Source organism: Pistacia vera, unplaced genomic scaffold (genome assembly GCF_008641045.1).
Source record: "Pistacia vera cultivar Batoury unplaced genomic scaffold, PisVer_v2 Contig107, whole genome shotgun sequence".
NCBI lineage: Eukaryota > Viridiplantae > Streptophyta > Magnoliopsida > Sapindales > Anacardiaceae > Pistacia > Pistacia vera.
Window position 1 is genome coordinate 484910 of NW_022195104.1, and position 12744 is coordinate 497653.

Below are 12744 nucleotides of genomic sequence, written 5' to 3' on the forward strand. Positions count from 1 at the left end.
TAACCCTAAACTCACGCGAGACAACTATCAATTTTGAAGCTCGGAAGTCTTGTTTGCTGTCGGCTCCCATGAGCTTAAACATCATTTACTTGGTAAAATTCCTTGCCCTCCACCTTTAATTCTTGCAGAATTGTCAATTGATGATGACCTAAGTGAACTAAAAAAAGATGTTAGGGTTAAATATGATAAAATCAACCCAGATTATGTTATGTGGAAATGTACAAATAAATTTTTGGTTAGTTGGCTACTGGCTTTTATATCAGAAAGCATGTTTGGGGATGTGTCAAAATGTAGATACTCAACTGAGATTTGGAGGGTTTTAGAGAATGAATTTATCAATGATTCCAAAGCTCGTGCTCTACACCTTAAGAATTTATTGCAAACAACACAAAAATGTAATCTAATCATTGGAGATTACATTAAGAAAATGAAACAGATAAGTGAGAGTCTATTAGCTAGTGGCTTAGTCATCTCAGATGAGGATTTACTGCAATATGTCCTTGATGGTTTAGGACCAGAATATGACCCTATAGTAGTAACCCTTACTTCTAGGCTGGAGTCAAAAATTGATTCTGTCACACTTCAAGAAGCACAGTTTCTGCTTTAGAAGTATGAAATCAGATTGCAGAAGTTTAGCTCCATTGAACTATATAATAGCTCTGCTATCTAGCTGTCACAAATGTGTCTGGGAGTATAGGAAACAATTCAAACTTCCCACAAAACCAAACAATTGATAGGCCCTTAACCTCACCCGTGTTCACTAGTAATGTTCCTTCTCTCAACTCCCTTGGTAATCCACACTATCATCAGTTTTATACAACACCTTTTGACACCTATTCAATTGGTTCACACAACCAAGCTCTTCAACAGTTTGGTAATAAGATGTTTAGTCCTAGACCTCCTCCTGGTTATGTGTCATATGGAAGAGGCAGAGGTCGCGACTCTAATAGGAACAAACTCATTTATCAAGTGTATAACAAGACATGACATTTAGCTATGCAATGTTATCAGAGGTTTAATGCTAGTTATAATGGAGCTTTGCAGTATGGTTCCTCACAATTCATTGGTTCTCCTGGTCCTCATTTTCCTTGTTCACACTCTCAATAGTTTCATAATTCCAATACTCATCAGTTTGCTCCTGGTCCTGACTCCAAGCAACCATCAGTTTGGCCCTTCTTTTGGAGTTACTGGCTACACAAATGTATCTCCATGTTTAGGCAGCACTCCTATATCTCCTGGTTCTGAAAATGCTGCTGTTTTTTGCTAGTGTTTTTGGTATGCCAAGCCAACAACCAACAAGCACCAATCAAGCATTTCTAACAGCATCAAACAATGCAAATTATGCCCCTACTGCAAATTATGGTGCTACAAACACTACTAACTATGCCCCTACTGCAAACTATGGTCCAAACCTGCAAAGTTCACAATCAGCCACTGCTACACATTTCACCCCTACTAACCCCATACGGTACATGGATTCTGGAGCTACTAATCATGTAACTTCAGATTTGAGTCATCTACAAGTCAGCAAGGGTCAGAATCAACTTCAAGTGGGCAATGGTGAACACCTTGACACCTCCTATACTGGTAACACTCTATTACCCAACCATTTTCATTCTAAATGCTTACATCTCAAAAACTTATTATATGTACCTAAAATTACCAAAAACTTACTTAGCATTTCAAAGTTTACAAAAGACAATAATGTGACTGTAGAATTTAATGCTGACTGTTGCATTGTTAATGATCAAATAACCAGGGAAATGTTCCTGCAAGAGGATCTTAAAGAAGGCCTATACCAGCTGAATATTCCCTACACCAAACCTGTTTGTTCTGCACAGCCCTCACAGTCAAAATTTTAGCCTAAATAATTTTGTTTCACATTGTAATAATGTAGTAAAAAATGGCTTGTCTTCTCATTGTTCTAATAATACTTGTAATCAGAATGTCCTAGATACCACTATTGCTTTCAGTCCAAAACTCACTCAAGAGCATTGTAAGCTTGATTCGAATGTTCTATCCTCTGTTTCAAATACTTGCAATCCTATAAAATGCAATGTTGTAATGAATAAAGAAAATATTAATGTGCCTACAAATGATGATTTTATTGATGTATATATTACCTCTGCTGTGTCTAAAAATTATGATGTGCATCCTGCTACTATTTGTCTAACCTTCTTGATGTGCCTAAAAATGATAATCTTAATGGTAGAACTAATGTGCAAACTGCCTTAGCTCTTCCTAGTACTAAAACTTCATGTTTCACTGTTAATAAAAATGCTCAAGATTATATAACCTAGAACAGAAGACTAGGGCATCTCCATTCTATCATCTTATATAAAACCTTATCCCACTTACCTAACTCAAAATCTGTCACACACACACAAACTTCTTCTTTATCCTGTGATGCATGCCAACTTGGCAAACTTCACAATGTCAATTTCCCTTCTTCCTCTTCTCATGCCACTGCTCCATTAGAATTAGTTCATAGTGACATATAGGGTCTTCCCCCTTTACCTTCTTCTGAAGGTTTTAGGTATTGCAGACAATTTCTTGATGACTACAGCAGATACACTTGGCTGTTTCCACTTAGAACTGAAGCTGAAGTCAAGTCCATCTTTATTAAATTTCATCACCTTGTTGAGAGGCAATTTGTTTACAAATTAAAATGTTTACAATCTGATCAAGGAGGGGAATTCATAGCACTTCATACATACCTCACAAACTTAGGCATTCAGTTTAGACATTCACGCTCACATATCCATCAACAAAATGGTAGAAGCGAAAGAAAGTATAGGCACATAGTGGAGACAAGACTAACCTTGCTTCCTCATGCTTTAATGCCTCTTCAGTTTTGGTGGCTGTCAATTGAAACTACTGTTTATTTAATTAACATAATGCTTGCCTCTATTTTGAACAATGTCTCACCTTATCAAATGTTGTTTAAAGTATCTCCTATCTATAAAAGCTTAAGGGCCTTTGGATGCTCTTGTTTCCCTTACCTTAGAGTTTTTAATTGCCATAAGTTCAGTTTTCATAGTACCAAATGTGTCTTTGTTGGGTATAGCTTAGTTCATAAAGGCTACAAATGTTTACAACCTAACAGTAAACTAGTCATTTCACCTAGTGTTAAATTCAATGAACTAGAGTTTGCTTTTTCTCTTAACACCTTTCACCCTCAAGTTGCTCCTCAATCTAATTTTGAGTCATCCCATACTTAGTCTACATCTAGTTCATCTTTACATTTTCTATTCAAACCTGTACCTTCTCCTGAGTCTCCACAAAGGCCTTCTAAAGATCCCTCTATCGCAACTAATTCTTCAGGTAAGTCTGATTCTTTAACAGCATCAGTTGGTGCTTATTTGACAAAATCACATACTGCACATCACACTCCCTTACCTACTTAGTTCAACTCAGTTAGAACCTTTAGACACACACTCACACCAACCTGCATACTTAAATACTTCAATTAACTCCCTTCTTGTCATTTCAACATCCCAATCATTACCAACCTGTAATCTTGAAGTTAATCTTACCCTACCATACACTTCCACATTTCAATTTGCCCATTTAGTTAATACATCATCACCAAACATTTCCAAAAATCAGTCTACACACCTAAACACTTCAGTTGATTCCCTTCCTGTTATTACAGCTTCCACTCATTACCAGCCTATAATCTCGAGATTGATCTTACATTACCTTATAATTCCACATCTCAACCTAGACCTTTAACCAATCCATCATCACCAAACACTTCCACACCTCAATCTATAGACTCAAACACCTCCACAATTCAATTACAAACTCAAACACTTCCACACATCAGTCTACAAACTCAAACACTTTAGACCCTCATCTGCCTGTCACCTCAGAATATCATACTTTACCATCATGCTCACTTGAGGTTGATCTCACATCATTAAAGAATTCTACTGATTTCATGAGTCTCAAATCATCTACCTCAAAGGGGCTGGATTCGCCCATGCCTACAGCTCCGTCATTGTTTGCCAACCAACTAGTGAAAACTTAAAAAAAAAAAACCACTAAACCTTGAGCAAAAGAAATAATACAATATCAAGAAGCTAAAAGAAAATAATGCAATAATATAATACTTTCCTGCTTGAATAAATTTATGAAAAGAAAAATCTTGAACAAATATTGAAAATAACATCCAATTCACAAGGAAACAAAAACTTTCTAGTGGAAAAACCTCTTCAATTTCAAGAGAGCAAAAACTCAGGAGAATCTAATGATCAACTTAAATCCAATATAATCAAAAGAGTTTACAGTAATCACAATAAACCAAAATATATTTCACACAAATTTAGAACTCAATTATAACTCTAACACAAGTAAAATACATAAATGTTTACAAAGAGATGGATTAAAATCACTAGAGAAGCAATCAAACTTCAAGCTGTATAACTTCAAGTCCAGCCGTTAAAATCAATATCAACCATCTAGATTAAAGATCCACACATCCTCTAACAAATTATAACATTGATATTGATATTAATAAATTATTTAAGACTTAATTTTTTTTTCTTTTCAAGGGATTTAGAAATTAATCTCTTGGCTAAGCTTTTAAATGAGATGTGCATAAAGAAAAAAAATTAGATTGTATGATAAGGGTCTTTTATATATAGTATATATTAAACAAAATTGCTTTAATATAAAAAATACTAGTAATTGCGAAAACATTGCATAGAAATTTTTATGGTATATGTAATTATATATATAACATGTTTGGTGGCAAAAAAAAAAAAAAAAAAAAAGAAGAATTAATATTTTTTATTTTTTTTTCCATTGTTTTATTGGTGTACCTTCCATTGGATTTTATTAATATTATTATTATTATAGTTTATTTTGGTTTTCTTAGTTAATATTCTTTACAATCAAAGTCATAAATCTATCAATAGAATGAATTTTATATCGAATCTAATAACTAGCTCTAGAATTTAAAAAAAGAATAAGCATTTAAACTATATATAAAAATAAAAAAATATATATAGTTCATCATTTTTCATATTGGCTTAAAAAATGAGACCCAAAATTTATAGAGTGGGCCAATGTCTTGAAAGTTTGACAAACAAGTATCAATAATACTATACTTACAAAGAAATATTATAAATATTTTTATACAAAGTGAGGTGACTAATACTATACTTACAAATAAATATTATAAATATTTTTATACAAAGTGAGGTAGCAAAAAATAAATGGAATAATAAAATTTACCATTCCATTCATTTTTTGCCACATTACTTTATATATACATCTTTGTAAATGTAACATTATTAAAAAAAAAAAATTAAATAATTATATTTTTCTTTTTTAATTTGAGGGTAGGGGTCCGCCCCTGGTTTCATTTACAGTGGTGCGAACCTGAAGGCAGGTGCTGTCCTGAAGATCAGCTGCAATAAAGGGGAGCCTGGATTTAACCAAGGAGCTGGTTTTGTAATGGAAAAAGGCATGAGTGAGTATCATCCTATCAGCTTTGTGACAAAGGAGCAAAGAGGGATTTTCTTCTGGCACCAGTACTCAGCTTCAGAGATGAATCTTATACTGTTTATTTCAAAATTACGAATTAATTTAACAAGAAATTAGGAAACAGAATCCTAGTGCTAGTTAATGTTGCTATTTATACGTTGCAATTGTAATGATATGTTGTAATTTATCTTATCTTTATTATTACATGACATTTAGTTAAGAATTTTAATTTATAAAATTTTACATATCATTACCGTTAAGTGAACGTTTATGTTTTTCTGTTAGTTTTTGTGAGCGGGGTTAAAAGAGTAATTTCGTAATAAATTTTAAAGTTATTAATAACAATAAAATTACAATTTAAGAAAATAATAACAAAACGTTAAATCGCAGCCCTACCAACAACCACTTAGTACTTACTCGGTTGTGCGCACAACTGCTTGTACCCACCTAGCGATCCACAGCCATGCGCACCCCTTTCTCCACCATGTTTCCCCCAGTCTCCTCAACAACACCACATCACGGGGAGGTGCAGAGTTGGAAGAGGAGAGTTTAAAAAAGCACGGAAGATATTCGATGAAATGCTGAAAGGTTTCTTTTTTCCTTTTGGTGTGAATTATGGTAGCGTTGGGCGGCTTGCTGGTTGCGATGGTTGAGATGTTGTGGGGGAGTGTTGCGTGTTTTAGGGGAACAACGGTAAGAAGTGGGGTATTAGGCATGGGAGGGTGAGGGCATTAAAGTCATTCAAATTCTTACTGTGAAAACTAACGACCACTACTAACGGCAGAGGGTTTTTATTAACTACTAATGATATACCTTATCCTTCTCACTCTTCATTTAGTTGCAGTTAAGAGTTAACAGCATCCTTACAACAGAAAAAATATGTCTCTTTCTATTCTTGTAAGGATGACCATGCCAATATTATCATTTCCAACTAACGTCCATGTTTTACTATAATTTTGCCGACTAGAAAATGGGTGACCATATCAATTTAATTATTTGAGTCGTACTCTGAAACTGACTAACAGCAAGAAGGTTATTTTCTTTACTTATCTTAACAGCCTCTGCATTGTCTCTCAACACTTCCTCTCTATAAATATTATATAGATATTTGAGAATTTTATCCTTGAATTATCAAACAAACAAACATAAAAAATGAAAGGTGTTCTTATCATTCACATAATATTGCCTGTGTTTCTCTTCTGGGGTTTTGCTTTTGGTAAGGAGTGTACAAACAAAATACTTCCTGGATTTGATTCACAGGCTCTAAGAGATAGCCTGGTAACAAATGAAACCTGGAAACAGGAGATGTTATCTCAGTACCAGTTGAATCCAACGAATGCCTCGGTTGGAGCAAATGATGGTAGCTGGGAATCGATGTACAAGAAGATGAAAAATCCTGTTGAGTTTAAGTTGCCTGCAGGATTTCTCCAGGAAGTGTCCTTGCATGATGTGAGGTTGGGTCCGAATTCATTGCATTGGAGGGCACAAGAAACGAATTTGGAGTATTTGTTGATGCTGGAGGTTGATAGATTGGTTTGGAGCTTCAGGAAAACTGCTGATTTGCCAACTCCAGGGATTCCATATGGAGGCTGGGAGAATAGTACCAATGATCTCAGAGGTCATTTTGTAGGTACGTGACTAATAATGTCATTCATATCATCCTGAAAATCTGATTTGTGTGTGTTTTTTTTTCTAAATTGATTAAGCTTCAATTGTAATGTAGCTAGTTATCCGAATTTTAGTTGACAATATGGTTTCAAATGACTTTCTTTCTTCAAAAATTAATTTGAAGGACATTACTTGAGTGCTTCAGCACTAATGTGGGCAAGCACTCACAATGAAACTCTCAAAGAAAAAATGTCGGCGCTGATGTCTGCTCTATCCGACTGTCAGAAAAAAATTGGTTCCGGTTATCTTTCTGCTTTCCCATCTGACCAATTTGATCGCCTTGAAAATTTAGAATTTAAAGTCTGGGCTCCATACTACACCATGCACAAGGTAAACGCCACAACTTCTCTTTCTTTCACTAGAAGCAATTAATTATTTATTTTGTTTGTGTAAAATTTGACAAAATTCTGCTTTAAACTTGATCAATCTGACAGATTATGACCGGCTTGTTGGATCAATATACATATGCTCATAATACTCCAGCCTTAAACATGACAATATGGATGGCGGAGTATTTTACTAACCGTGTTCAGAATGCTATAAGAAAATATAGTTTGGAAAGGCATTATCAAACGCTTAATGAAGAAAGTGGTGGCATGAACGATGTACTTTACAGGTTGTACAACATAACGGTAAGTAACTTCATTAAATGATGCAAAATCAACCTCTTGCGCCCTCTCAGCAGAGGTTTATACATATAGTTGAATGATCAATTCTGATGCTCGGCTGTTATGTTACTGATCAATTCTGATGCTCGGCTGTTATGTTACTGAACTCAAGAGGGACAAAAAGCATTTCATATTGGCTCGACCCTTTGACAAACCATGCTTTTTAGGACCGCTTGCAATGCAGGTAACTTGATAATTGTTAGAGTCATGAAAGTGACTCTATTTCGTTGATAAAAAGATCCCATATGTAATTGAATTGAAGTTATATTGAGACAATTAAGAGAAATTATGAATTTATGTATAAAAAGCATATTTTGAGTTTTTCTTACTAATTTAGCATATTTGGGATAAATTTGGAAATTGTGTGAGTTGATATTAGGTTGTGATTTATGGATTAAGGGTGATTTTGTCTCATTTATGCTGTTCAGGGGGTAAAATGTTATGTTTTAAGGGGCTGATTTTGTCAGGTTTCAATCATGCAGGGACAAATTAAAATTTGCCAAATTTGTATAAAACTACAGTGCAAGTCGCAGATTGGGTGGCTGCCGCCCACCAAAACTCTTCACCTTCTCCGATCAAGCTACGGCGACCCCTCATCTCCTTTTTCGGTGACCTTTCGGCTTCCCCTTGCTCCGGTCACCATCATCCTGTCATCACCATCGTGAAACACGCATTCCACCGCGACGCTTCATCTTTCCACTGCGACGCTTCGCATTCTCGGCCAGATTTCACCGTTTCCCAGTGACGTTTCGGCTCCCCAAGACTGGATCTCCCTTCCCCACGGCCGGATCTACACTTCCCTAGCTTCAGCCATCGCGAAAACCGCTGGAATCCGCTACTTTGCCGCCACGCCTCTTCATCTTCCAGCCCAAATCTTGCTCATTTCTGGCGACTTCTCACCTCCCCAGGACCTGATCTGAACTCCCCATAACCAGAGCTTTCCATCGGTACCTTCGGATCCCATTTCCGCCACTGTTTTTCGGAAGACCCGCCGGAAAATTAACGTTTTCCGGCGAGTGCGGCTGTTCGTATTCCGGGCTGTCCGTTGGTCATTTTCACCCCTTCTTCACATCATATAGCTCTCAGTTACCTCCTCTCCGCCATGATCAGCTCCGTTTCCACCGTTTCAACCTCCGTCATCACCACCATGAGCGGCTGAGTTCTCGGTTGTCTGTTACAGTGTAGGCGAGATCGAGATTGACTCTATTGATCTCCTCATCAGCTCTTGACTAGTTGGATGAGCCCGAATGTTGGACATTGGTTAAGTTTCTTGTATTCAGATTATATTTGCTTTCGTTTCATTTTGTTTGCGATGCTTTAATATTATTCTGATGCTCGACGTGTTGAATTGATAATGTCCATTGAGAACGTTTATTAATACATAACTTTTCACATAATTGAATGTTGGTTTGAGATTATTAAATGTTGATTATGACTTTAAATTGCTTCGGTATTGATTGCAATCAAGTTGTAGTAGCGTTTAATATCATTTCTACTAGGAATGCATTTGTTGTGTAATTAGTTGAATGGATGATACAGGTTGATAGGTTGTACTTGTTAACGTTGTACCAAATAGTGGTGTTTAAGGGTTTAGCGTTTTTCGGTTAGTTGATGGTAGTCTTTAACCAATCGATCTGTAACTAAGACAACAGGGAGACAGGATAGATTATACCTAGATTGCCGGAAGCCATTTTATTGATTTGCCTAGCCTTGTAGGTTTAGGAAATTGAAGAGCGAGGAGAGGAATTGTGAGAGTTGGTCTTGAGTCAAACCGAACCCGTAGCAACAACTCTTTTAATATTGTGTTTTAGTTAGCAATTTATTTAATGCTTTTAATTTCCTGCAAGTAATTAGTTTTCTTAGTTTTAATCAATCATTTTGCCAATTTCTCTTTCGTTAACTCAAATATACATTAGGTCATTACTCTTGTTCTCTATGGATTCGACCCTGCTTACCGCTAACTACGGTATTTATGTTTAATTTTGTGACCGTGACGACTGGTTCGATAATAATCAACTAATGTAGGCAGGAAATTAAGAGCTTACAAGTACTTCAATTTGTTCTTTTCTCTTTATGTAATCCAATTTCTTATGCTGGTAGGATGATTTCCTATCTGGTTTCCATGCCAATACACATATTGCTCTTGTTGTTGGAACGCAAAGGCGATATGAAATCACTGGTGATGCTGTTTCCAAGGTAATTTTCAACTTCTTAGGTGATATGTATATATAATCATTTTAGTTTAAATTAAAAGTTCTGGAAAAAAAATTAACTTCTTCTAATATTTGTGTTGCCAGACAATAGGGACTTTCTTCTTGGACATTGTTAATTCTTCTCACAGTTATGCAACAGGAGGAACATCAGCCATGGAATTTTGGTACTAAAAAGAAGAAAAAAAGGCATTTTGAGTTTAAATTTCTATTTAAACATCAATTGCCACCTAAATTTTCAGGTACTTTTTCTGAGTTTCTATCAATTATATCTGTCCTTTATTTTTCTGAGTAGGCAAGATCCAATGCGGCTAGCAACCACTCTAAGTCCAGAGAACGAAGAGTCATGTACAACTTATAACATGCTCACGGTATTCCATTAATCAATCAATCATTCACTGTGTGTGCTTAGAGCAGAATATATACCTAGATCATTTATCTTACAATTTCATATGAGAATTTTTTTCTGTAGGTGTCTCGCTATCTGCTTAAATGGACAAAATCAGTGGCATATGCAGATTATTATGAGCGTGCACTGACAAATGGTGTGTTTAGCATCCAACGCGAAACGGATCCTGGAATTATGATTTGTACACTTCCCCTAGGCACTGGAACTTCCAAGGCCAATAGTCATTATGGTTGGGGAACAAAATTTGACACTTTCTGGTGCTGTTATGGAACAGGTGTAGAATTCATTGCTTTCTATTGTGTTATAATTAGCCTTTTTAATGAACTGGATAGTTGATAGATTTTAATCTTTCTGCTCATGTAGGAATTGAATCATTCTCCAAATTAGGAGATTCAATATATTATGAAGAGGGAGCGAATGTTCCTGCTCTCTACATTGTGCAATATGTATCAAGCGCGATTAATTGGAAATCAGGACAGTTTGCGCTACATCATACTGTTGATCCTATTGTTTCTTGGGATTCTTACCTTCGATTGACGATAATGTTGAGTGAATCTTTAACGGTGTCGTCTTGCGCCTGAAGTGAAACGATGTCGTTTTGGTATTAGCTCAAGTGACAATCCTCAGCCATTGATTCCATTCAGATCTGACGAACATTATTAGCTCATTAAGTCAAAGTATAAAAGGTAGCCAGATCTGAGAATGCGCACAACAACTTGTTCTCCTTCTCTCTCGCGTTTTACATCAGTTTTAGTCTTCTTATTTTCTACTCTCTTGAACATTGTAATCAGGCTTAGGTTCTTGTGAATCTTGTTAGCAGAAATTACAGAGTGGTGTTTCTGGTATAGGCTTTCAGTTTTTGGGTTAGCTTATTGTGATTACAGGGAGGTTCGAGTGATTGTTGTATAAGTGTAAGAGTTGAGCGATTTGGGTTGTGATTGAGTTGTACTTGTAATACTTTGATCCTTATAGTGCAGTGAGTCCCAATTTGCTTGGAGCTCAACGTGGACGTAGTTTATTCCATTGGAATAAGCGAACCACGGTAAAAATCTTGTGTTCTTGATTGTGGTCTTGGTAGTTTAAGTCTTGTGATTCTATTTGTGAGTGTTGATTAATAGGTTTGATTTATGTTTCACGTGCAACAGTGGTATTAGAGCGAGATTAGGGTTTATTCGGTCTGATTTGAGTGATTCTTGAAACCTAGGGTTTATACAAATTGGGGGTTTTGGTTTAATCAGTCAAATTAGTGGCTTGGGGCTTAGAAAACCTTAGAATATCCGATCAATTTCGTGAAATTAGTTTGAATTCAACCTTAACCACGATTAGGGTTTCTGTGTCAATCCTAGATCCAAACAGTAATCCGTCACTATGACTACTACAAGAGTCGAAATCACCCAATTCGATGGGAAAATTGATTTCAATAGTTAGAAAAAGAAAATGAAGGCGTTGTTATCTCATAACAAGGTAGCCATCGCACTGGAAAAGGACGTGACCAAATGGTCAAAGGAGAAACTGAAAAAGAAGGCAGAGCTAGAGGAGGAGGCATACAATCTGATAATCATGAACCTCTCCGATACGGTCCCACGAAAGGTAAACGGTTTTGAAACTCCAACAGCGATATGGGGTAAACTCGAATCTCTTTATGCATTACAATCTGCTCCTAATCTAGCTTACTTGAAAGGTGTTTTATTTGCATATAAAATGGATAGCTCTAGGACTATTGATGAGAATATTGATGAGTTCTTGAAACTGACCCAAGTGTTGAAGGATACAGATCAAGAACTTGGAGACTCTAGTTTAGCTACGATTCTTTTGAATTCTTTAACTGAAGATTACCAGGTTGTAAAAAATGCCCTCCAATATACTAGTAATGTCCCAAGCATAGATTTAATAGTTTCAAGATTAAAAGCTAGGGAATTAGAGATTAAAGTGCAGAGAAGAACTGGTTGTAATCTTTTTGTATTTTAATCAGATTAGTAATTTTGTCCAGACTGATGTGGGCCTAGGAATAAGAAAAAGGGAAAACAAAACCGTAAGGCCAAAGGAGAAACCCGGAAGTGTTTCTTCTGTAACAAGGCTGGCCATTTGAAAAAGAACTGTTATGCATGGCTTAAGAAACAGAAACAAGGGAATACAGAAAGTAATCTAGCAACCTCTAAGTCCAGTTTAGAAGAATCTAAAGTTTTAACTGTTTCGAAAACAGAAAAGATAAATGATTGGGTAATGGACTCTGGGTGCTCTTTTCATATGAGTCCCAATAAAGATTGGTTTCAGGACTATGAGGAGAATAGGTTAG

The 12744-nt window shown here is 36.0% G+C and overlaps 1 protein-coding gene across 1 annotated transcript; it reads left to right on the forward strand.

Annotated features, from left to right (window-relative positions):
• Positions 1-6645: 6645 nt before the first annotated feature.
• LOC116131358 lies at positions 6646-11029 on the forward strand. The gene is made up of 9 exons (XM_031417021.1): positions 6646-7123; positions 7286-7491; positions 7596-7793; positions 7942-8013; positions 9930-10025; positions 10127-10206; positions 10335-10410; positions 10512-10722; positions 10812-11029. The coding sequence occupies exons 1-9, from the start codon at positions 6646-6648 to the stop codon at positions 11027-11029; spliced, it is 1635 nt and encodes a 544-aa protein (XP_031272881.1).
• The last annotated feature ends 1715 nt before the right edge of the window (positions 11030-12744 follow it).

What these genes read in the sequence shown, in the direction of transcription:
- LOC116131358 (XM_031417021.1), top strand. Translation starts at nt 6,646, where the DNA reads ATGAAAGGTGTTCTTATCATTCACATAATATTGCCTGTGTTTCTCTTC. An exon ending in TAGGACCGCTTGCAATGCAG is followed by an intron (nt 8,014 to 9,929) that starts GTAACTTGATAA and finishes TTATGCTGGTAG; the next exon opens with GATGATTTCCTATCTGGTTT. An exon ending in CTGGTGCTGTTATGGAACAG is followed by an intron (nt 10,723 to 10,811) that starts GTGTAGAATTCA and finishes CTGCTCATGTAG; the next exon opens with GAATTGAATCATTCTCCAAA.